At 43.7% G+C, this 26,634-nt stretch overlaps 1 protein-coding gene and 1 long non-coding RNA gene across 2 annotated transcripts; both read right to left on the bottom strand.

Annotated features, from left to right (window-relative positions):
* Nucleotides 1–1,890: 1,890 nt before the first annotated feature.
* LOC117353419 lies at nucleotides 1,891–15,270 on the bottom strand. Its single transcript, XR_004537934.1, has 3 exons — nucleotides 15,079–15,270; nucleotides 4,493–4,769; nucleotides 1,891–2,718 (listed from the first exon to the last, which is right to left on the bottom strand). It is a non-coding gene; the product is annotated as an uncharacterized LOC117353419 (long non-coding RNA).
* LOC117353418 (activity-regulated cytoskeleton-associated protein-like) lies at nucleotides 6,034–9,857 on the bottom strand. The gene has a single exon (XM_033929335.1). The coding sequence runs from the start codon at nucleotides 9,310–9,312 to the stop codon at nucleotides 8,182–8,184; it is 1,131 nt and encodes a 376-aa protein (XP_033785226.1). The 5' UTR covers nucleotides 9,313–9,857; the 3' UTR covers nucleotides 6,034–8,181.
* Nucleotides 15,271–26,634: the final 11,364 nt, after the last annotated feature.

The following is a 26,634-nucleotide window of genomic DNA, read 5'->3' as shown; positions in this document are numbered from 1 at the left end:
GACAGCGGGAGCCGCATCAGGAGGGGTGCGGGATGCGGCAGTTGGAACTTTTCCAATGGGTGCAACTGGGCGGCTGTCGGGAACCTCTGATCAGGGACAGAGCAAGGTAAGAGTATCATAGGGATAAGAAGGAGGAGGGGTGATAAAAAAGGAAGGGATGCCTACTGCTGGACAGGGGGAGAAGGAAAGAGATGCTGATGGTCAGGGGGGGGTGAAGAAAAAGGAACAGAGGACAGCCAAGGAAAAAGAAAGGCAGAAAGAAAGAAAGCAGCTAAGGAGAGAGAGAGAAAGAAATAAAGACAGACACACACACATATGTTCTAGCACCCGTTAATGTAACGGGCTTAAAGACTAGTTAGATATATATTGCCTTTGACACCATACATCAAAAGATGTTACAAAAGCATTTCTGTACATCTGGAGTGCTATATTTCAAAGTCTCAAAAATACCCATGCATCTGTACATTTGTAGGGTGAGAAGCTTTCTAAACGCTATAGGAAGCAGGCTGAGTTGATGCTTTCCCGACTGTGCTTCAGAGATTAGTCAGCTATGACTGAATGTTGGTCTATCTTCTGAGATCTTGAGCGCCTTGGCTTGGACAGAGTATGTTAGGGTCCCGTTACCTCTGAATGGAAGGATGTATAAATGAAGGTACCACGGGAGTAGTTCTCTTTCTCCTCTTTGTTCAATATCGGTTTTGAACCATGGATGTAGGAGGCCCAGTAAAGATATCTGGTTATCATTTGGCAGTTATGTTCAAACATGCAAACTTTACCAAGATTTTATTTTTTTGAATGGTTAAAGACAACTACATTTATTTAGAGCCTCTTTTACAAAGCCACGGTAGAGATTTCAACTGTGGGCCGGCAAGATAAATCCTCTGACGCTCATGGGAATTCTATGAGCGTTGGAGCATTTACCTCGCCAACCCATGGTAGAAGCCTCTATTTCAGCTTCGTAAAAGCCAATGTTGGTTATCTATAAGAAGATATCCATTGACTGAATGCCATAGAATGATTTAATCCCCCTCCCCCTTTACATTATTTGTTACTCTCTTATTTATTTATTCATTTTTTGTATACCCAGGAGAGTTCAGAACAGTTTATATGAATTAATTCAGGTACTCAAGCATTTTTCCCTGTCTGTCCTGGTGGGCTCACAATCTATCTAATGTACCTGGGGCAATGGGGGGATTAAGTGAGTTGCCCAGGGTCACAAGGAGCAGCGTGGGTTTGAACCCATAACCCCAGGGTGTTGAAGCTGTAGCTTTAACCACTGCACCACTCTAGAAATCAAAATGTAGCAAAAGTGATCCAAGTGTAGGACAATCCAGCTATTGTGACATCACTGATGAGGTTGGCTCTTATTGGTGGAATGAGGCATTATGATGTCACAATACCAGCTCTGGCTATCAGAGGCTGAAACTTTTAACACTATTTATTCAATTTTCTCTACTGTTCTCCTTGGGGAGCTCAGAATGGGTTTACATAAATTTATTCAGGTACTCCAGCATTTTCCCTGTCTTTCCTGGTAGGCTCACAATCTATCTAATGTACCTGGGGCAATGGGGGGATTAAGTGAGTTGCTCAGGGTCACAAGGAGCAGTGTTAGGTTTGAACCCACAACCCCAGGGTGCTGAGGCCATAGCTTTAACCACTGCACCACTCACTAAATAACCAATTCAGATCTTTAATACCCTGTAGTAGTTATGAAGGTCATCTTCATCCCATTCCCAGTCACATTCTACTAGCCACTATGGCAACCAGGTTAGTCAACAAGCAGCGAGATCCCTTTAGAAAGGAAATGTGAAGGACACCATGGACTGCCACTCAGCTAATTTTATTCAACATTATCTTTAATAAGAGATGCAATAACAATTTTGCAATAATATACACTTGTGCTTCTGTTCACTATCAAAAAGATTAGCCATATAGAAAAATCTTCATCCAAACTGGTAGCCAATATATTGAAAATCATGGCAAAATGACATTTTAAATCTTCAAAACACCAGTATCGAGCAAATATCACATACACATGTTCTAGTGCAAATGTTTAGAAAAATATATTAATGGGCAATAGACAGAATCTGAATAATTACACTTTGGTAGAGAAAATAAAATAAGAGTTTAATAAAGATTCAAAAAGTGAAAACTGTGCTGAAACTGAAAAGAATGGACTGTAGAAAACTGCTTAACTCTACAAAGATCAATCTTAAATTAGGCATTATCTCAGTTCAATTGCACTGGGGTTACGCTGAGTTGTGACCTTGATTGGCCACATTTGGAAAGAGAATACTGGACTTGGTGGACCTTTGGTCTGACCCAGTATGGCAGTTCTTAAGTTCTTATGCAGCACCAATTCTTGCTCATATATATTGAGTTCTCTGAAATATTTCTCACTAAAGAATCTAAATGTCATCCCAATGTACTAGAATCCAGTCAAAATGTTTGATTTGTGCCCTGGAAGTCTTATAGATGAAAGACCAAGCAGGACAACACACTGAAAGTTCTTTCTTCCACTCCACAATTGCTGTACAAGGAGCTGGATAAGGCACTCAGACTGTTTAGTGAGGCCGACTGCAAACTGAACTCGAGAGTGGCCACATCCTCATTCTGGAATGCATGGCGTGTTCCGTAGAGTTGGTGAAGCAAGTGGTGGTAGAACAGAACCACCAGTTCTCTAGGAAGACAAGTTGCCCTCTGATATTGTACTTGAACCTAAAGAAAAAAAGAAATAAAGGAAGAGGATATTTAGATAAAAGCTAACAAAAGAGGCACAGAAATCATAAATTGAAACATTTCTAAGCAACCTAACTGGCTGGTGAAGAAGCAGGATTTTACCACTGTGTCTATAGCATAGTTATTTGAGAGGCCACTGAAAAGTTCTCAGCCAAACCAACAAACTTGGGACAGTCTCTATTTGAGGGCTATACACTTAAGGGCAAATTCTATAAGAAGCGCCCAAAAGTTAGGCGCCTAATTAGGCACCGTTCAGCGAGATTCAAGACAAATTGGGTGCTGTTTAATGAATCACGCAGAGTGGAACCTATTTTGGAGGCGCCCAAGAAATAGGCCAGCTCTAGGCACAACTAAAAGTTAGGCACCCATGCGAGCACTTAAGCGCACTTAAGAGCATTGATTCTGTAAGAAGCCACGCCCACGCCTAACAAACAAAGCGCCTATTTTTTTGAAGGCCACCTAAATTTTTAGAGGCGCCTTGTTACAGAAGCGTGCTTTCTTGATAGGCGCCTATGATTCAATCAGTGCTGATTAAAAAGCTTAATTGAGCTTGTTATTCAATTTAGATAGGCGCTTATCTAGTTGGGCGCCTCCAAAATAGGTCCCTAACTTTAGGCGCTGGTTACAGAATTTGGGCCTTATTCAAGTGATTTTCCACTTTTTTTTTTCATTCTGTCGGAAAAATATGGAATGATAAAAAGTGGAAAATCGTTGAACTCAGTGTATAGCCCTCGATGGAGACTCTCCCAACTTTGTTGGTTGGGCTGAGATCTTCTCAGCGGCCCCTCCTATAACTTTCTACAGTACTTCATTATCACCCCAGTCTGAATAAGGGTCACCAGAAAACAACTATTTTCACTGTTGTCAATGTTTGATTATATTGTACTTGCTATTGATACGTCAGTAAGTACAGCTCAGTGAAGTGTACATTCCAAACTAAAGAGAGATTAACAACTAACAGGTCCAATGTGTAACTCAGAATTTAGCTTGATTTTCTTAATGTCAATCTGTAGATGTGCAAGAGTGGCCAATGAATGGAAGTTCATTTGGGCAAGAGGTTTTCTAGTGCTATTGCATTAACAAACTATGTGGGCCATTTTGGTAAGGTCTTTTCCCCAAGGATACGGAGTAGGAGAAAAGCCTTCTAGTCCCTCAGGCCAAATGTGTAAGTGGGGTTGATGTTCAAAATGCTTTCACTGATAACTTTGGGAATTATCTGACTCATGCATTAGTATTTAAAATTTGGCCTTGGCAAGGAGATGTTGTTTGGTCACAAGAGGATGAGTCAGGGGAGCAGTGAGTACAATATTCAGCTGTTATCCATTTAAAGTTAACCAGTTAAATTGACTAAAGATATAGAGATATCCAGTTATTTTCACCAGCTATATGTATCCAACTTGCATTCTTCTTAATATTTAGTGATAAGAGAATAATCAATCAATTGACTAAATATTATCACCCTGAATATCACTGCCTCGTTTTTTTAAATCGGCCATATGTAATCTCATTCTGCAGAAATACTGAAGTCCAGAAGGAAACCAGATTTGGTTTGGAACGTACACTGCATTCTTCCTAATAAAGTACTTACACGTATGTATGGACTTTAAAGTTGCAACAATACACCAATTTAAGGGAATTGAACTGTGGGAAGGATTTTTGATTTGTTAAATTAATAATCTAATCTTACAGTACCTTCCCTGGACAGCTACTATACTATTGCAAAGAATGAATTAGTTAATGAACTTATACTTACGTTGGATCCTTTCGTCCTGGATTCGTGGTGTATATTTTGCACACGGCTCAGCAGGGCGGTTGTAGAATGTCTTCCTAGGACCAAAGGCAGTTGGATCTTGTTTGGAACATCTTCGAGGAACAATTCTTATGTGCCACCAAAAGGCCAGTGGCATTACAGAAGTGGGACATGGAATAAGTAAATCTCAGAAGTGGCAGTAGAAGTCCAGCTGTTGTAGTTCATGCTGACAAGAATCAGTTCTCACTCTAGTCTTCCTTAGTGAATCACTTTGTCTCAGCTGTAGGCACAGAGTTATACAAAACATTTTGTGGTGTCTGTTAGTGAAAAGATGTTCCTCATGCTCTTCTATTTTGATAAAAATCTTGTTATGAATAAGAAATGACTGTAGAATACTGATGAAGTTTACTATTAAGTGTGTGACCTGTTTTTATTTTTCTGAGGTGATGTATGAAAACATCTGGTCAGCCATATTGTTTTCTTTTCTAGGCACAAGGCGTTCCAAGTTATGTAGTGTTCCCATTGAAGTTGAGGGTTTTTGGGTTTTGTTTTGTTTTTATTCAGCATTTTGTCAGCCCTTCTTCTTACATCAAGCCAAAATATTTTTTCATCAGCAAGGTGCATAGAATTCTTTTCAAGATCCACACACCTTTTTTTTCCAGCTCTCTTCCTCAGCGTAGCATCGTTGGTATCTATCATGGAGATACCTTGCTACTTTCAGCAGTCAAAGTTTGGTACAGTAGCTACATCTCCAAACCATCTTCAACTGTTACGACATTTGCTAGAAAAATACATTTTCATGTACCACTGTCACAGGTTTTCACCTTTACTTAAAACGTTTAATATTTTCGATAAGTGGCAGGATTCTAGAGCACAGGAACAACGTAACTTTTGCACATCCAACATCTTAAGGCAAAATAAATTCATTATTGCTGTTGAAGTACTAAGTTTATGCTTTACTTCCTCTTGAGATTTATGGGGCATATGCTCCAGAAACTTGATTCCCATGTAAAGCGGTTTATTGTTTATCCTGTTATTCTATGAAAAAGTAGATGGCACTGAAGAATCTGTATCAAGTTCTGGAGAATTTTGTGATTCGTACTGGATTGCCTAGGAGGAGATAACAATTTCGGCATCTATCAAGCTTTCCAACTCCACATGTAAGAGCATTGGAATCTTGTTGAGATACAGGATGAATTTAGTAGAATGAGAAATTTTCCTTATGTTTCTTGAAAACAATATATGATAAGCAACGTCTTTTTCCCCCCTAGGTTTCTGAGTTTAGAATGCATTAGAACTAAAATTAATATTGAACTCCCCAAGTCAGTTGATATATGGTCAATAGTTCATTTTTTGCTCTATGAATAGCTAGCTGCTAATTTTAGAGAAAATGGCTGTTTTCAGAATCCTCAGGTTGCAGCAGCTTTTGGCAGGATCGTTGATATTTTTATTTCATTACAAGTCTGATAGAAACATAATAATTGTTGTGTTCCAAGACGGAAACTCGTTCATCAGTATTTGAAATTCTTTTAAGTAGGTTGTTGAGCTCTGTGGCTGTTCACATAGAACTGGGTATGAGCTATTGCAATCAGAGAATATTTCCAGAGGGGTAACAAGTTCATTGTGAACCTGTGCCCATTTATTTGCTAAGCATTTGATCGGAAGGGAGAACTGGAGGAGATATATTCTTTTCCTGAATGACTAATTAGATCTTTCAAAGTAACAACTATTAAAAAAAAAGACTGGCTCTTTATCTCTCAACTGTATTTGCATGATCCACCTATCTCTATAAAAGAAACCATTTACCATTACCACTTTTGTTTGGGATAATGATAGCAACTAGGCTCTTCCTGTTCCACCATGGATGCCAAGGTTTATTGAATGCTTGGATTAAACCACATGAGTTGGGTCTCCAACTCTATAATTTTTTTGGAATTCTATTGTTCAGGGTTGTGCATCAGATTAAGTTTGAATCCCCATGGCTTTGCTCATTTCACAGTCATTCAACCGTGTTGAACTGGAGATACCTCAACTTAAATCAGGCCAAAGTCAACTGAGTGAAGTTCTGCTTCCAGTTCTGTTCAAACTCAACAGGTCAGGATCTCAGAGGATAGGCCCACAATAAACCACAGCTGACCAACCTCTTCCCTGCAGCATCCCCTTCTGCCTAGTAAAAGTTTAGTGATCATAATAATTTTTGCCTAGTACCATGAGTCCTATTTTCCCTTACTCCATTGTCCTGTCTTCTGATTGTAGCTCCTCATTTTTGAATGATATCAGGCCCATCTTTTTCCAAGGCACTACTTCCCTGAATGACACTTCTCCATTTTAAAATCAATTCATCAAGTCAATCTGCTCCCCATAGGATTTAGAAAGCATCTCACCTACAAAATGTACCTTTGCACAGGCTTTTTTAAGGCATTGATACATAGCATCCCAGATACAAATCTAAGACTTTTAGCAGCATCACTATTTCTGTTCTTTAGTACTCTAGGCTCAGTTTATGTTACTACTATACATTCGTTTAAAGTGTTAATCAACATTCAGTCTAAAGCTGAGTGTATCACCCAATTTATGTCTTCAATAAACTAAGGCTACTAACAAACTGATTAACCTCTTGTGTGACTGAACAAATATATTGCATGTAAGGTCATAAACTAAATTTAGAAACCCCCTGAGGTATATAAACAAAGGATATATGGGTGGTTTGGGAAGGGTTGAGTTAAATGGACCATGGCCGCCATGGTCTCTTGCAACTATGTACAAAGCTGTTGCATTAGCACCAGTTTGAAACTTGTAAGCAGTAGGAGCACTTGTTCCTCTAACTGTATTGCCATTACATTCTGTCTCCAGCTGTGCCCTGCCTACTTCCTAATTACACAGCTGTTTGAGATCTGCTTAAAACCTCACTGAGGAACAAAGCAACGATCACTTTGCAAAGATCAGAAGCCTGGCTATTTACCTCAGAACTCTAGACCTGAGGCACACAGGGCCAAGGGAAGTGATCATAGCTTTCCAACGCATAGAATAGTTTGCAATCACGCCAAGTGAAACTCTTGATTGGGACTGTTTCCTTTCTATGACTTTATTTTGGCTTCTTTTGCACAATGTACCTTTTCATTTGATGCGAAAGGAATGCATCGGTGCAATTTGTTGTGCCCAGGAAGTGTACAAGCATTCTTGCAGAGCACACTTGACCTCATTCTAACTCACTTACAAATGTAACTCCTAAGAATGACAAGAGAGCAACACTGCAGCCTCCTTGAGTTCCTCATGGAACTACGTCTGCAGGATGTTTGCTCATACCTGTTTAAATTACTGTAATAACGCTCCAAGTTATAGATCGAAAATTTGGTATATTTCAACTATGAAAACTTAATTTGTTTTAAACTAGACCTCTAACTAAACCTTAAGTTTACATACCGCATCCTCTTCATAAAGATAGAGCTTGGTACGGTTATTAAATTAACAAGTCATTTCTTATTATAAGACTTGAACTTACATAGTTTAAGCAATTTGCTAAATTGGTTTTAGGAAAAAAACAATTGCAAAGCAATTTTAGCTCAACATACATTGAACTACTAGAAAAATTACTCTCACAGTTCACAACAGTGACAGTAATCAGTATTGAACATCTGCTTTAGTCAGATACCCTTCATACCCCTGTTCGGGATTACGCTTTTTCAGCATATTTAATCATTGTTATCATAAGGATTAGGCGTCATAATCTCCTCTACGTTATTGTTAGAAATGTCAGTTGGTTGATCTACATAGTCATCTCCCTCTGCAATTATTTCATCGGACAAGTCAAAATCTAATTGAACATCCTCTCCTCGCTGAACTAATTCTTCCAATGTTTTTGGCAGTGGAGGTTTCAAATATTGCCTAATTACTGGATGGAGTGTGTTCGTAATAAACTTAACCATATCTTCCTCATTAGCATCAGCATAAAGTCTGAGGTAAAGTGCTCTCTTCCTCCAAACAAACTGATCTAGAAGTTCCCATCGCCTCTGGGGTAGGTCTAAGTCTCTTCTTATCGCCTCTCTAACTAGAAGTCTTTCACAATATTGTAAGAATTCCTTCTTAAACTCGGCCCAGGTCTTCACTGTTTTCTCCCTATATTCCCACCATATTTTGGCTGCACCCCTCATATGATATTCAACTTGAGACAACCAAAGCTTCTCATTCCACCCCCTTGCCTTAAAATATTTTTCAAGGTTGCTCAGGAACTCTCGAGGATCCTCTGACATATCTGCCTCAAATTCAGGTATAATTGGGACATCCACTGAGATGACTGCCCAGTTCTGTTCTTGACAGGGCTCAGGAAGGCTGGGCTGAGGTGGCATGAGACTCAGTTTCTGATGCATCATTTCCCCTGCTTTTTTCTCCGTGTCTTCCATACCTGGAAGAGGCTTTTTGCTTTCTTCCAATTGATACGATTTACATAGGGTACTTTCTGTCTTAACAATTCTTTTCTCAAATCTGCCAAAAACTGTTTTCCAAGCATTCATTTCCCTTTTGACCCACTTTTCTAGATGTTCCAAAGTACTCTGACAGCTGGTCAAGCATGCCTTGATGGACTTTTTCCACCTTTCAATCTTTGCTACGGGAGAGTACCCATCTAGGTTAGAATTTAATCTGTATACTGATCTTTTAAAACCTACCAGCTCATCATCTACCTGCTTCGAAACTGTTTCAAGAAGGTACATGTGAGTTTTCCTGATCCTGTCCAGCATTTCTGAGGGATGGCTGCTCCCTATATGTACTGCCACTGCTGGTGTGGAGTTTACTAAAGGTAGAGAGGATGCTGTTCTAATGGCCATACTGCCTGTCCCCTTCAGGTTAAATAAGTAACTGAAATCTAAAATCCCACTAGTTTAAACTTTTCTAGAGGTTTGACAAAATGACACAGAATTCAACAGGCCAATATCCTCTTAGTTCCATCCATCCACTTACCCACCAAATGCTTAACTTTAAAAGCAAAAAGAACAGATAAGTTAGCTGTCGCCCTTGTAAGCAAGTGCTGTTTGTTCAGAGCTTTAGGTAATCGTAGACAATCGTCCAGTCCTCTTCTATAGGCCAAGTCTATGTTGCCACAGTTCTTGACTGTTGCATGTAGTAGGATCTCAAAATGTTGCTCCGGAATGAAGTCCTTGTCTGGATCGCTTATTTTGCCTGCGTAATCTTTAGAAAGATAAAATAAAAAACCAAGTAAAAGCTACAATTAACTAAATAAGCTATAATATCCGGACTATGCTTCAAATCAGCTTCTTCGTTGTAGAAAATATTCAAGTCTGGCGAGTTCGTTTCCCCTTCTCAGGCTGCTCAGGAGTGCAAGTGAAATTCCTCTTGCTAGCTGCATGCATCAGCTGCTCGGAACCTCGTTGTCTGTGTAGTTTTCTGATGCCGGCATTTATATTATTCTCTGAGCTCAACGTAAGGGCAGTGCTTTGCTATTCCACGTTTCCAGCTAACAGTTCATTGGACAACCAGAGCTGTCTCCTTGGTAACCAGAATATTTGGAAGGCACATATTTGGAAAGCACTTCCCAACTTCCTCCGTATGATTCAGCACGGGAAGGATGTTTCATATTCTCTCTCTCTCTCGCTCTCTTTTTTTTTTTGTTGACTAGCTTCCTGAGGACACGTAATTCAGCAATCACTGGGAGACACTAACTGCTGCCTCCAGTTCATTATACATTCTTCCCACCTGATCCTGTGAAAGGGCTAATTTGTAGTCGCTATAACAGCAAAAGTACACTTTTTCTCCCCCCTACTCCTTGACTCACACATATGCCAGCTAACTGTTTGCACAACAGAGGCCAAAAGAATCAGCTTGGTCTCAAAAGCAAGCCTTCACAGTGGGTTTGAAAAAATCTGTAGGTAGGAGACAATCCTGAATTTAATTAGCAGGTGGGGGGCAAACCGAAGAGAGGCTTACCAGCCTGCAGCTTTCAAATTTTTGTCTGTCACCACTTTTGTGAAGAAGGACCGCATCTGCTCTTCTCCAATCCCATGGAACCTCTCCTATCTCCTGAAATTTGTTGAACAAATCTTTAAGAGGACCCACTAGAACGTCTCTGAACCCCCTCAATATCCTTGTACTGATCTTGTCCAGTCCCATTGCTTTGTCCTCCTTCAATTTTTCAAGTTATTCATAAACACTTCCTTCCTTCCTACGCTATCCACTTATTCTGATATGTACCTTTAACAGCCAACCCTGGCCCTCCAGGATTTTCTTCCGAGAACACAGAACAGAAATATTTGTTTAACACATTTTGCTTTTTCCTCATCACTCTCCACATAGCGGTCTCTGAATTTCATTTTTGCCTTCCTTCTTTCACTAATATACCTGAAAAAAATTGTCTCCCCTCTTTATATTTCTAGCCATTTGCTCTTCCGTTTTTCACTAGGCGTATCTATAAGAACATAAGAATTGCCATATTGGGACAGACCAAAGGTCCATCAAGCCCAGCATCCTGTTTCCAACAGTGGCCAACCCAGGTCCCAAGTACCAAGCTAGATCCCAAGTAGTAAAACTAAATTAAACTAAACCTTAAGTTTGTATACCGCATCATCTCCACAATTGTAGAGCTCGGCACGGTTTACAGGAAATGGTATAGAGAAGGAACTCCAATGAGTTACAGGACAGTATAGAGAAAGTTTAGAGGGATTTAGTATAACAAAGAGGAGGAAATATTGCATTTTGGTTTGGTTGTTTTTGCTTCAAGGTACTCTATGGCTTAGCCCCTAAATACATAACAGACCTTTTCTCTTTCTCAACCAACAGACATAAGCGAAGCTCACACCTGAACTTCGTTTCTCCACCGGTTAAAGGTTGTAAATTTAAAAGTCATCATCAACATCTTCTCGCACATCAAGCAGCATTATGGGGTAAAGACCTTGAACAATTGCTTGTACCTATGGAGAATTCAGGAAACGCCTGAAAACACATCTATCTATTCCTGAAATACTTAGGAAACCAACCTATTCAATCTTAGTCCTTAACAACCAAGCGCAAGAACCACCTGTCACTAAATCTGTACTTTGTTTATTCATTCAATCTGTAACTTTGCTTATTCACTCAACCTGTAACATTTCTAATCATTGTAAAACGCATAGAACTTCACGGTCCTGCGGTATATAAACTGTTATTATTATTATTATTTTTGAGAATAGCCAAGTTTTCAAATGTTTTCGGAAAAGTTGGAAGGCGCCCAGATTCCGAAGTGGGGTAGAAAGGTTATTCCAGAGCTCTGTGATTCTGAAGGAGAGGGATGTCCCTAGTTTTCCTGGATGGGATATGCCTTTTAATGAGGGGAAGGATAGTTTGAATTTTTGGGTAGATCTGGTGATGTTAGGATTCAAGGAATTCCAAGATAGTGGGATAAGGGGAGGAAGGATGCCTTGTAGGATCTTGAAAGTTAGGCAAGCGCATTTAAAGTGGACCCTAAAGACTACTGGCAGCTAGTGAAGTTTGGACAGGAGTGGGGAGACATGGTCAAATTTACTTTTTGCGAAGATTAGTTTAGCCGCGGTATTCTGAATCTGCTGAAGTCTTTGAAGGCTTTTCTTTGTTAGGCTTAAGTAGATGGAATTACAATAGTCCAATCTGGAAAGGATGATGGATTGTACGAGAATAGCAAAGTGTTGTTGATGGAAGCAGGATCTCGCTTTCCTCAGCATGTGAAGGCTGAAAAAGCATTTTTTTACCAAGGAGTTGAGATGGTCATTGAAGGATAGTGTAGCGTCAATGATGATGCCCAGAACTTTGCTAGAGAACTCAAGCTGCAGGGTGGTGCCAGAGGACAGTGGGATGAGGGTGGGTAGCTGATCTAATTTTGGGCCAAGCCAAAGTAGTTTTGTTTTGAACAGATTTTATGCTGCTTATCCTAGGCATAATGTAACCAGAGTAAAAGTTTAATATACCTGGGAACAGGCCGGAAGGCTCCTATATGCTGCCCGTGTGTCAGGTCTCAAGAACCTATCTAGATCCCTAGAAGTAAAACAGATTCTATGCTGCTTATCCTAGGAACAAGCAGTGGATTTCCTCCAAGCCATCTCAATAATGGCCTATGGACTTCTCTTTTAGGACATAATCCAACCCTTCTTTAAACCCTACTAAGTCCCTCCTCTTATCTCTCCACATCCTCTTCCCCTCCTTCTTTCCCCTTCCTCTTTGATCTGTCACCTTGAGCCTGTGTAGGTATGTTGCGACTCACAAATGGAAGATTAGATTAGATTTTAAACCACGGGCTCGCACTGCGGGGGAGGGGGCCAGAAAGCAGGAGAGTCGGGGGAGCCAGAGAGTCAGAGCCAGCAGACAGGAGAGATCAGGGCAGAGCCCTGACAACAGTGACAGGAGGCTGCTTCTCCTGTCACTACTGTCAGGGTCTGCACATGAGCGGGGATCGTGCATTTGGATCCCTGCTCGCAAATGGGGGCGTTCCTCCGATCGCCCCCATTTGAATATGACTGATTTGTGAATCAGTCAGACCTGCCCGAATCGGAAACGGATTGTTCTGATTCAGGCAGGTTGGTGAATCTAGCCCAAAGTGCAGTAAGGAAGGGGGTTCCTATGCATCTGATGTCATGGCAACAGTGAAGCTATCATTCACACTGTGTGGACTCCTCCCACTACCAGGGGAAGAGAAATACTATTGGTTCTTTTGAAAGAGTCAAAGTTTTCAAGGGTTACATATACATTCAAACCTCGGTTTGCGAGTAATGCAGTTTGCAAGTGTTTTGCAAGACGAGCAAACATTCCCGCAAATCTTACCTTGCAAACCGAGTGCTGTCCTGATTCACGAACAAATTAAGCCGGACACTGTCCCATGTAAGCACCTGCAAGAACTCTCAGCTTCCGAATTAAGCCATCCACCATCCCGATAAGGCGCATGTCAAGTGTAAGCACGCACAGCACTCATTGACATTGTGCATGCTTACACGTGACACATGCTTTATCGGGACAGCAGCCAGCTCCCCTCCCTGAGCGCCTCTCCTCTGCCGCCGCCGAGCTCAACGGGCTGCTGATCTGCCAGAGAGAGAGACTTCCGTGCAGAGCCCATCTCCACCCACAGCAGTCGCCTCAACCCCGATGGCCCCACCATCGAACCCCCGACCGGCCCCACCACTGCATGATCGGCCCACCCCAGGTTGAGACCGGCCCACCTGTCCCATGTACCTTTTAAATTGATGGGAGCAGGAGGGGTGCCCAGTCCCTCCTGCTCCTGATGGCAAGTCTCTTCGGGAGCAGGAGGTGTGCCCGGTCCCTCCTGCTCCTAGGCCTCAAACTTCGGAAGTAGGAGGAAGCACAAAGTCCTCCTGCTTCTGCACCCCCCCCCAGCCGCTGCGCAATAGCGGCCTTAGGTCATGCCTCAGTGCATCATCTGATGCATGGAGAGGGGCCTAAGGCCTTGATTGGCTGAGGCGCCTCAGGCTCCTTCCAGCCAATCAAGGCCTTAGGCCTCTCCCTGTGCATCAGATGATGTGCTGGGGCTTGGCCTAAGGCTGCTATTGTGCAGCAGTCGGCAGGGGTGCAGGAGCAGGAGGACTTCGCACTTCCTCCTGCTCCCAAAGATTGAGACCCAAGAGCAGGAGGGACCGGGCACTAGAGAGCTTCACGGGAACAGGGACGACGAGAATCCTGCGGGACCTGCGGGTTCCCCCTTCGGGTCACAGGGATCCCGTGGGACACCCCCTAGGGTCGCGGGAATCCTGTGGGGACGCCCCCTAGGGTCGCGGGAATCATGTGGGGACGCCTCCAAGGGTCACGGGGTTCCTGCGGGGCTGGATGTACTCAGCCGTGAGGCTCGTCTTCTCCCTACTTGCCCTGCCGCAGTACACAGCCGAACGGAAGTCTTCCCGATGTCAGCCCTCCCTCCCTCCGACGTCAGCGCTGACATTGGGAAGACTTCCGGTCGGCTGTCTACTGCAGCAGGGAGGTAGGGAAAAGGCAGTGGCGTACCAAGGGGGGAGGGCAGTCCGCCCCGGGTGCAGCACAGCCGGCCAGGTCACCTTACCTTTGTGGCGCTTCCCCTGACCGACCGACAACAGGCCCGGTCCGACAAACCTCCCTGCCCTGTAGCCACGAATCTAAATTACCTTCTTACAGCAGCTGTAAATTAATAAAGTCTTTTTGCTTATTTGTAAATGGGTTTCTACCAGAGCCTTTAATTCAGTAGCATAATTAAATGAAATAACTATTTCTGAAGTTTATAGGGACGGGCGGGGACGGAGGGGATTCATCACAGGGACGGGTGGGGACGGAGGGGGATTCCTCACGGGGACGGGTAGGGACGGGTGGGATTTCTGTCCCCGCGCAACTCTCTACCGGGCACCCCTCCTGCCTCCTTAGAGGAGCCTTCCGTAAGGAGCAGGAAGGACTGGCCACTCCTCCTGCTCCCAACTATTTTAAAGGTACAGGGAGGGAGGTGGGTGCAATGAACAGGGGAATCCTCCTCCTCATACTCTCCCCCTCCCACACACAATTGGACGAGTCCCCACTTCCACCTGTAAGGCCGGTGTGGTGAGGACAAGTGCTACCTAGTGTAAACGGGGTGTAAAAAATATAAAAATTAAAAGTTTTACCTCTGGTGTTTTTGAGCAGCTTCCAATGTTTTGGGCAATTTACTGGGCTTCGTGGAGGCTGTCGTGATTTTTAGGGCTTCTCCAGTGGGTCCTGCGGGCAGAGCTGCCACAGATGTGACTGTTGCATCATTACCCACTTGCAAGTGAAAGCCAATAAGTAGAAACAAGCAGGAAAGAACATGATGTGGCCTAGTGCCAATTCACAACTGAGCATGTGCAAGAGTTCACACATGCTCAGTATACAAACTAACCTCCTGAAGGCCGCAAACAAAGCCTGGGCCTCGATTTATAAGGTATCCAGCCCAAACTTCCAGAGGAAGCATATTTTTGTCGTTGAAAGTTTTGGGATGTTGGCGATCAATTTAAACAGTTCCAGCGATTGGGGTCACCTGAAGAGCCTTCTTAAACTAGATTAAGATGGTTTTTAAACCATTTATGTAATTGGATAATTTTAAAATTGTATTTTTATGAGGAAAACACCTGGTGTCCTTGTGAATGTGCGATTTTGAAATTTAAAAGCACAGGATCATCATGAGAGATGTGCTTGACCATATTGCCAACTGGGAAGTATAAAAAAAAAAAAAAAAAAGATTGACAAAATTATTAAAAAAAAATGTTCTCCCTCCATTATAGTTTATGGGGGAAAATGGAGCCTGGAACATCCGCTATAATAAAACCCTTAGCGCGCATGCACACTTCAATCTCTGTATCTCCATGATCCGTGGTGCCGTGGCAGACATGCGCAGTACCTGCCTCAGCTGATTTCCTGCCTTCTTCCTCGATTTCCGATGCCGGCTGACTTCCTGCCTTCTGACGACACTGCCAGGACGCCTCTTCTTCTTACCCCCGGACCAGCAGCGGCAGCAGCCAAAGTCACAGTTTCATCAAGCAGCCGCGGGGCATTTGCTAAGCCAGCCCACTTCGATAATGCAAGGCGGGCCGACCTAGTAAAAGCCCCGAGACCACCTGGGCTAGCGGATGCTGGACAGGGGGAGCAGGGAAGGAGCTGCTGGACAGTGGGGAGGCAAAAGGAAGGGAGAAGGGCTACTGCTGGACAGGTGGGTAGCGGCTAACATGCGCGGCATTTTAGCACACGCTATTCCGCGTGTTAAGGCCCTAACACACCTTTGTTAAAGGAGCCCTTAGTATTGTTTCACATATAATTACCTCATAAGTTAACCCCCCCACTTTAAAATAAATTACCAATAATTTATCTTTTAAACTATTTATTTTAAAAAACATTTTAAATAAAACTTATTATTTATTAATCTTAACCTCTGCAAATCTTATTTGATATAATCAACCTACTACTTCTTTAAAAACATCAACATCAGGAGTGTTGGTTGATTGGAGCAGTTATCTTTTATAAGGTCACTGTTTAAATCAACCTTCCCCTTTTCTTTGAATGTAGTCTCCTATACTTAAGGTGACCATACGTCCCGTTTACAACGGGACAGTCCCGTTTTTCGATTCCCTGTTCCGTTGTCCCCACACACAGCTTCGGGACACCGAAATGTCCCGTTGTCAGGGACAGCGTCCCAAAGCTGTGCTCGGGGACAACGAGACAGGCAATCGCTTCCCCTCCCTGCCGCGCCCGATTCAACCCCCCTCGGTCCACCGCCGCTGCTACTTGCCAGCCTCTCTCCAGCACCAATTCAAACCACCCTCACCCGATCCGCTGCTTGCCTTCCAGAATCCTTCTTCCTGACGTCAATTCTGACGTCGGAGGGGAAGTTCAACTTCCTCTCTGAAGGTACCTTTTAGGATAAGGCCCTCCGTTAGTAGTGCAGAGACTTGAGCCAGAGACTGAAGAGATTTAAAAAAAAGGCTTTTATTAAACAAGCATATATGCTGGACTTCTGGGCAGAACTGGCTGCATAAACAGAAGACCCTGAGGATCTCGGACACCAAAGCTATATAGGATCCTAACCAGTTCAAACCAGTTCTAATCAGCTCTGACCAAAAGGTAACAGCAGAGAGAAAAACAAAACCATAAATCCATCCTATAATCTATACAGCAGCATCCTGTTGCCTCCTAGCCGTGCCAGGCACTAAGACAGATACATAGAACAGGCCTGCATGCATACGTGATTTCTTAGAGCAATAAAATGGAGTCACAAGTTGTTCTTTGTACTAATTATGACCCATTGATCTAAAAGGAATTTCTTCATCTACACTGTGACCCAGCTATGTCAGCTAGCTAGGGATCCTTCATTCCCAACTTTTCTTCTGTGTGCTAGCTGACTAGCTGGGTTATGGGAGGTCAGGGCCATCTGTATCAGAGGTGGGGACTGGGTGATAGGAGGAAAGGGCCAGGACTAGGGCGGTGGTACTTTTGTCAATCGTAGTCCTAATAGTATGGTTAAGGGTTTTCAATAAACATGGTAACAGGCAAGGAAGGACACAAAATATGACAGAGGATACCAGGAAAATTATGGTGAGGGCTTTAAAGAGTCCCGGTTTGGAGGCCCAATCAGTCAGTGAGTTGAGTCCAAACATATCAGCAGAAAAACCCTTCCAAGTCTGGACAGGAACGTGAGCTAATCTGGTAATTTTGTCTATGACCTCTTCAACCACAAATCCTTCATCATCCAGTTGTAGACAGCAGTTGGAAAGATTGAATTTGCCACATACCCCTCCTTCAGCGGCCAATAGATAGTCTAAGGCCAGTCGGTTCTGATAGATGGCGGTACGCATCATAGTGTTCGCTTTGGCCAGGGCTCCCAGGGCCCTAGCTGTTTCATTGGTGATAACTTCTAAAACCGCCTGCAGTCGTATGAGGCGGTTAAGCATGTAGATTGGGGTCCGGTACCCAAACATACCATCATCAGCCCAAGTAGCAGGACCGTAGACAGCAATGATGCGCTCCGGGGGCCAAGTGTCATCCCATTTACCAATTTCCAGGCTTCTTTCAGAACGGGCCCGTTGATCGAATACTGGGACAGCCAGATGTTCTCCTTCGGATAACGGGAGGAGGAAGAAGGCTGGTTTGATAGTGCCCAGAAAACAAGTGCCAGTCCAATTTGAGGGTAGAGTGGGGTATGCCGTTTTCCCACAGATCCAGTAGTATCCTTCCGGTGCAGCCCAAGGAGCAGAAGCAGGCAGGTTGAGGTAGACATTTAATGTGGTAGCATTGCCAGTAGTATTCCATCGTCTGGGTATTTTTAACTTAGGATCTCCGGTCCAATAAGTCCAACCGGGCTGAGAGGTACTGTTTTTAGTCCATAAGGATTGGCACTGCAGGTGTCCAACACGAGTGGTAAAGGATGGTCCGAGGCGCTGTATGCAGTGTTTTGCCAGAATGGAGTTTTTCAGAGGCCAGCTGGGTGCCTGCTGTAAGTTGGGGGTGTAGTTGAAAGACGGGAGGCTGGCCAGCCGGAGCATGGAAACCTGTTTAGCCTCCCATGGCCATTTCTCTCCCATATTTGTGCCCCCGCAGACATAACAGTTTGTCAGATTTAAGGTGGCTCCTATGGCTTCAGCGAACTGTATGAAAAGGTTGCGGGTGGTGGCAGAGGGCACAAAGTCTTGTTGGTCTAGTTTCATATGTTCATAAAAGTCAGGAAACACAATGCTGTGTTGTTCAGGGATCCGGTGTCTCTCAACGAGTTTGATGTGTAAGACAGTACCAGGGTCCGTGCCTTTACCATATATCTGTAGGCCCACAAGATAGCGAGCTTTCCGGAGGCTATCATCGAGGTTCCATTTAAACGGCTGTAGGATAGTGAAGTTAAGTGGATTACAGTTCTGGAGGCCACAGTCAGAGGTAGTCACCCCTTTGAATAATATGGCTCGGGTGGTGGGTAGTCGGGTCATACCCCAAGTAGCCCAGGATACACATCTCCAGTAGTTACAGTAGTAGTGTTCGGAAGACCCTTCACAGTGGGACGGCTTCTGTCCCGCCAGGCACATGTATTTATCATTGTGCATATATTCCCTCCTCCATGCTAGGGCACCACAACGTCCAAGGAGGGTGGGGTTTTGGTCCATGGCATGGCAAGCATCAAAGAGGACTGAGGCCGGGACATAGGGATTAGTGACCAGGGTTTGTTGAATCAGGGGGCCCTGATCCCAGACTGACCTGACCTCTATCCAAGTATCCCTATTAGTTGCTTTGGGGTCAAAACAGATCTGTGAGTCTCCATTATTACATATAGAATATTCAACCTTGTTATATATACATACAGGGGTCACTAGTTGACCCTTACACTCATAATTAGTTTGAAATCTAATAACATTTTCCGTTTTGCCCCCATTGTCCACTAGTGCCACACAAGGGGCACACCCAGGCGTGGGAGGGGTAGGGGACATGGACAATGTTGGCAAGACGCAAATCACAAGTAGTATATACACAACAGAGTTCATATTAAATATCTTGTCAGATCTCCGGATCAGACGTGCGTGATTACTCTTCCAGAGTGTGGGGCAGCCGTGTGATTTTCAGTTGAAGGTCAGTAGGCCCTTTTTCACAAATATACTCAGCAGCGGGCTTCACACGGCTGTAGTGAATCCAAGACTCGTGGCGGGACAATTTGACAGCTGTGGGAGAAGCAAGTAAGACAGTGAAAGGCCCTGTCCAAAGGGGTTTCAGCGGTTCTTTCTTCCATACTTTTAGCCACACTTGATCCCCAGGTTTGTAGAGGTGAACAGGGGTTGTAATTGGTAACGGGGCTCTAGAAATGACCCAGTTCTGTAATTTCATAATGGTCTTTCCTAGCTGCTTTATCTCTGCGTCTGTGATAGCGTTCCCTATCTGTTCAAGAGACTCAGGGTCTGGGCTGACTATCGGCGGGGGTCGGCCATACATGAGCTCAAATGGGGACAACCGATTGCGTTTACCTGGGGTACAGCGGATGCGAAATAGAACAGAAGGGATCAATTTGGGCCATGGCAGGCGGCTTTCCTCTGCCGCTTTTCCGAGGAGGGTTTTAATAGTTCTGTTGATGCGTTCAACTTGGCCAGAGCTCTGGGGTGATAGGCCGCATGTAATTTCCAGGTGATTTGCAGAGCCCGAGAGACTGCTTGTGTGACTTGTGATATGTAGGCGGGGCCATTATCGCTGCCAATCACTAGGGGCAGGCCATAGCGAGGGATGATGTCATGGAGTAAAACCTTTACTATTTCCCTACTTTTCTCTGTGCACACTGGGTAGGCCTCTGGCCACCCAGTGTGGGAATCAATGAAAACCAGGAGGTAACGGAACCCATGGGAGGGGGGCAAGTGGGTAAAATCTGTAGAGAGGACTTGCATGGGATGTGAACCGATAGGCTGGTGACCAGGAACGGAGGGTCTGACAGAAGAGGGGTTGTGTCGGAGGCAAATGACACAGCGGAGCAGGACATGGGAGATGAGTTGAGAGAGATTCGGGATATAGAAATTCTGTCGGAGAAGAGTGCGGAGAGCTGGGTTACCGGCATGAGAAAAATTGTGTGCACGGTGGACAACAGTGAGGGCCAGGAGTTGAGGGACGTACAGGAGGGGGGTGGATGTGTGAGAGGAAGGTATAGTAATCCATCCAGATGGGAGGGTGCAATGGCCAGAGTGCTGCGTGGCCCAATTGCGCTCGGGGTCAGTGTACTGGGGGGAAAGGGAATGAAGGAAAGGTTGAGGGGAGGAAAGGGATAACAGAAGAGGGGGTGTGGGCGGACCTTGGAGGGCCGCCTGGCGAGCCGAGCGGTCAGCCAAGGCATTACCGCGGCTGATGAAATCACGGAGGCGACGGTGGGCCCAGCAGTGCATGATAGAAACTTTGGAGGGTAGCAGGATAGCATCCAAAAGGTCCAGGATGAGTTGGTGGTGTTGGATAGGGGATCCAGAGGAGGTGAGGAAGGAGCGCTGGCGCCAGAGGGCAGCGTGGGCGTGAACAGCTAGAAAGGCAATTTAGATAGGAAAAAAAACAAAAATGCAAAAAGGGAGAGAAAAATCTCCAAAAATGGCCAATGGTATAGTTGGTTTCCTTGGGGTACCCCACAAACCAAACAGATAGACAACACAAAGATTACAGGGCATAAACAAACATAGAAAACAGAAAAGGCGTGGAACTTTTCTTCCAGCTGGCAAGGATTCAGAGCTGAACTTAGATCTGCAGAGAAATGCACAGTTATACAAAAACAAACGTCCATCATAGCACGAATCATAATTGTGTGCACACAGTGGCAAAGTAAAGTGCGATATAACACATGGCATAATAATCACATAATCATAAAAGGCATCTATTAATGGTTACTGGAACATCCGAAAGAGAAAACGTAAGAATGTGATCACTCTGGCTTGGTGCCCTGCCAATTACATTCATAAGGCAGACAGGGACGCAACTGCTAGGGTGTGCTTCAATCTTGAAAAATAAGCAAAACTTACTAGGTACAGTGTACAATGTTAAATATAGAGGTATTCTGAAGTATGGCAATGTCAATTCAAAGGGGAAAAAAAGAAACATGTTAAATGTTAAGTGCAAGGTCATTTCAAGGTTACTGAAAGCAGAACATTGTCCTCCTTCTTTGGGTAGAAAAAGGCTCATTGTAACAGGTCCAGAACAGCTCTGTATGTATGACTGCGAAGACAAAGAAGAGACATTTTAACGTGACACCACCCCTGAGGTCACTTAGCCATGTTCCCTGCAGGCAGACCTGGAACCCTTGTCTGCCACCTGGGTCCCGCTACACTCTGAGGAGTGGGCACTGCTGCAGACTAGATGTAGCTACTTTACTCTGCACTGTCCTTACATAATAACTACCCCCTTCCTCTGGAGTTTGAGCTACCAAGTTTATTGGAAAGGTATTTCTGTTTCCAATTGTATTTAGAATCTGATTGATAATAACACTTTATACAAACATCCATGGGAAGAAAGAATTCATAAAGAACACCAGGATAAAGACACAATACGGGAAAGCAAGGGAGACTGTTAGCACAAAAGAAGTAATCTCAATCCATCCGTTATCAATAAAACTCATTCATAAAGGAAAAAAAAAAAAGTTGACCACATTACACCGCTATTGATTAAGTCCCATTGGCTACCTATTAGCCACCAAATTACTTTTAAGATATTATTCTTGGTTTTTAAAGTTCTAGCTTTCAATGAGCCTCAATTCATGTCTAGAATGATCATTCCTTATTATGCCCCTCGTTCTCTACGATCATCATCACAAGATTTATTAACTGTCCCTTCCTTAAAAATTGTGGGTACAAGAAGAAATGACATGTTTTCTGTTACAGCGCCACAAACGTGGAATGCACTGCTACTGTACATCAGAAAAGAAAAAGATCTTATCTCTTTTATAAAACTCTTAAAAACTTTGTTATTTAACTTTGTACTTGTGTCTTAAAATTGTTTGTCCTCTAAAATGTTTTTTTTTTTTTTGTTTTTTTTTTTTGTTCAGCGCTTAGAATGTTTGTATAGGCGATTCATCAAATAATAATAAAACTTGAAACTTGAACTTGAATTATCAAGCCCATGTTTAGCAAATATTTCAATTTTCAGAAAAATATGGATACTTAACCTCTATCATTGTTAGTCTTGTACTTTAAATCCCCCAACACTGGAATACAAAGGCAGGGATGTGCCCAACACAAACCCCACATGTCTGACAAACGGTTGCTTTTTTTTTTTCTTTTTTTTTTTATTACCAGCAGACACACTTTGACAACTGCGAGAACACATAAACTATCTGGCTCAACTTTCTTTAAATTACTCACTGTCTGTAACAAATCCACTGCACGCAACATATATCTAAAATCACAGTCCTTATTCTCGTTCATCAGTGCGAACTTCCACATGCATTTTACCCTGTTAAGCAACTTACACTATCCTGTCTGCAACTTTCGGCAAAACAATCATGCTGGCTTGCTTTACCAACTTTTCCCAGGTTTCCAACCTAAATGCTATTTCCATCTCCCCGGGTAATTTCTCAACATCACCAATTTCTTGTTCTCTGTGTCTTGTCAGGTGTCCCCAGAGCTTTTGTTTTATTAATTTGACAAGTATGACAAAAAGTTGATTAAATTCCAAATACTAAGCCTTTGACAACAATAAAAATAAGGATGAAGAAAACAATAAAAAAATCTTAGGGTCGCCATAATCGCCAGAAAAGGCAGTTGTAAAATATTTAAGCATGATCTGAAGGGGGTCGGTGGTGCTCTGACCCATATTATACAATCTATATATGCACCCAACAAAAGTTCCAATTTCCAGAAACCAGAAACCTCTCTGTGCTTCACAACGGATTAAGAAGTTACTAGACAGAAGAGGTAGAGACAGGATAGAGAAGGAATCAACTTCTCACTTACCAAGACAGGTCCGGTACCGGCACAACAAAACCAGGAGCCAGAAATCTCCACCGATTCGTTCCTTCTCGAGGTGCAATCCGTTGTCTTCGACGAGAAACCGTTCCTGGTCAACCACCAGGTTAATGCCGGCTATTACGGGTCTCGTAGGAGGCAAGGTTTGAAATCCTCCGAGGGAGACGATCGTGCCAAACAGGCTCAAGTCTGTAGATCAAGTCCCTGTTCGGCTGCGCCAAATGAAGGTACCTTTTAGGATAAGGCCCTCCGTTAGTAGTGCAGAGACTTGAGCCAGAGACTGAAGAGATTTAAAAAAAAGGCTTTTATTAAACAAGCATATATGCTGGACTTCTGGGCAGAACTGGCTGCATAAACAGAAGACCCTGAGGATCTCGGACACCAAAGCTATATAGGATCCTAACCAGTTCAAACCAGTTCTAATCAGCTCTGACCAAAAGGTAACAGCAGAGAGAAAAACAAAACCATAAATCCATCCTATAATCTATACAGCAGCATCCTGTTGCCTCCTAGCCGTGCCAGGCACTAAGACAGATACATAGAACAGGCCTGCATGCATACGTGATTTCTTAGAGCAATAAAATGGAGTCACAAGTTGTTCTTTGTACTAATTATGACCCATTGATCTAAAAGGAATTTCTTCATCTACACTGTGACCCAGCTATGTCAGCTAGCTAGGGATCCTTCACTCTCCAAAGTCAGAATTGACATCGGGAAGAAGGATTCTGGAAGGCAAGCAGCGGATCGTGAGTGGTGGAATCGGGTGTGGTAGGGAGGGAGGCAGGCAGATGGCTTTGGGGGAGGCAGGCAGGATGGCTTTGGGGGAGGTAGGCAGGCTGGCTTTGGGGAGGGGGTGGGACAAAGGCTGGAAGGCAGTGAGGGGGACATAGGAAGGAGGGAGGGAGGAAGGAAGAAGAGAAAGAGGCAGAGAAAGGGGGGGGGGGGTTGTAAGTAGAAGAAAGACTAGAGAGATAAAGGCCTGGACCAAAGGGGAAAGACATGAGGCAGAAGGAGGACTATGGGAGGTGTAGACAGAGGGGGAGAGACCCTGAGGAAGAAGAGAGAGAGGCAAGATCATAACAGAGGAGGGTGAGAGAGGGAGACCTGGAACAAAGGTACAAAGGAGAACTAATACTGAATCTGGGGGCACTAAGGACATGGGAAGGGGCACTAAGGACATAGGAAGGAAGCACTGGAGACACTAAGGACATAGGAAGGAGGCACTGGGGTCACTAAGGACATAGAAAGGAGGCACTGGGGGCACTAAGGACATTGGAAGGAGCACTAAGGACACAGGAAGGAGGCACTGGGGGGCACTAAGGACATAGGAAGGAAGGAGGGAGGGAATAGAAAGGGACAATTGTTGGGCCTGAGTGCAGAACGAAAGAAATGAAAGAAAGATTGCACAGTCGGAAGGAAACGCAACCAGAGACTCATGAAATCACCAGACAGCATAGGTAGGAAAAATGATTTTATTTTCAATTTAGTGATCAAAATATGTCAGTTTTGAGAATTTATATCTGCTGTCTATATTTTGCACTATATTTGTCTATTTTTCTATAGTTACTGAGGTGACATCTTTGAAACCCCACCAAATATAAAAGATAATTAGCATTTTCTCTGCGTATAGGGTGCTTTGGTATTTTTTAATTTTATGGTTCCAATGTGAAATAATAAAAGACCCGGCGTGGATAACTAAAGAAGTGAAGAAAGTGATAGGGGATAAGAAGAATTCATTCAAGAAATGGAAAAAGGGCAAAACCGAAGAAAACTGGAAAGAACACAGGAAATATCAAAAAGAATGTCACCTCGTGGTTAGAAAAGCAAAAAGAGAATATGAAGAGAGATTATCCAGGGAAGGACGAAATTTTAAACCGTTCTTCAGATATGTTAAAGGGAAGCAGCCAGCTAGGGAGGAGGTGGGACAGCTGGATGACGGTGATAGGAAGGGGGTGGTGAAGGAGGAGAAAGAAGTGGCAAAAAGACTAAACATGTTCTTTTCGTCAGTATTTACAAAAGAAGACACATCCAACATACCGGAACCTGAACAAATCTTCAAAGGAGACCAAGCAGAAAAATTAACATCCATTGAAGTAAGCAGGTAGAAAAATTAAAAACTGACAAATCGCCGGGCCCAGACGGAATCCACCCTAGGGTACTGAAAGAACTAAAGGAGGAAATAACGGAACTACTACAGCAGGTTTGTAATCTATCTCTGAAAACAGGCGTGATCCCGGAGGATTGGAAGATAGCCAATGTTACGACCATCTTTAAAAAGGGATCGAGAGGTGACCCGGGGAACTACAGACCGGTAAGTCTGACCTCGGTTCTGGGGAAAATGGCAGAAGCGCTGATAAAATATAGCATTGAGGAGCATTTAGAGAGGCATAAACTTATGAAAACAAGCCAACATGGCTTCTGCAAGGGAAGATCGTGCCTGACGAACTTATTGCACTTCTTCGAAGGAATTAACAAACGGATGGACAAAGGGGACCCCATAGACATTGTATACTTAGACTTCCAAAAAGCCTTCGACAAGGTACCCCATGAACGCCTACTTCGGAAACTAAAGAACCATGGGGTGGAAGGAGACATACACAGATGGATCAGGAATTGGTTAGCGGGCAGGAAGCAGAGGGTAGGAGTGAAGGGCCACTACTCAGACTGGAGGAAGGTCACGAGTGGTGTTACGCAGGGGTCAGTGCTTGGACCGATGCTATTCAATGTATTTATAAATGATCTAGAAATGAAGACAAAGAGCAAAGTAATAAAATTCGCAGATGACACCAAGCTATTTAATGGGGCTAGGACTAAAGAGGACTGCGAAGATTTACAAAGGGACCTGTACAAACTAGGGGAGTGGGCGACGAGATGGCAGATGAAGTTCAATGTAGAGAAATGTAAAGTCATACACATAGGTATGTACCCAAGGTACAGCTACATGATGGGAGGGCTGTTATTGAGTGAAAGTTCCCAAGAAAGGGACTTGGGGGGTAATAGTGGACATGACAATGAAGCCGTCGGCACAATGTGCAGCGGCTGCTAAGAAAGTGAATAGAATGCTAGGAATAATCAAGAAGGGTATTACAAGCAGAACGAAATAAGTTATCCTGCCATTGTATCGGGCGATGGTGCGTCCGCATCTGGAGTACTGCGTCCAATATTGGTCGCCGTACCTAAAGAAAGATATGGCGATACTCGAGAGGGTTCAGAAGAGAGCAACACGTTTGATAAAAGGTATGGAAAACCTTTCATACACTG

This window comes from Geotrypetes seraphini, chromosome 2 (genome assembly GCF_902459505.1).
Source record: "Geotrypetes seraphini chromosome 2, aGeoSer1.1, whole genome shotgun sequence".
Classification (NCBI taxonomy): Eukaryota; Metazoa; Chordata; class Amphibia; order Gymnophiona; family Dermophiidae; genus Geotrypetes; species Geotrypetes seraphini.
The sequence above is the reverse complement of the archived record's forward strand: the minus strand, read 5'-3'. Positions and strand labels throughout refer to the sequence as shown.

Coding starts and splice junctions, on each gene's coding strand:
- LOC117353418 (XM_033929335.1), bottom strand. CDS start 9,312: ATGGCCATTAGAACAGCATCCTCTCTACCTTTAGTAAACTCCACACCA.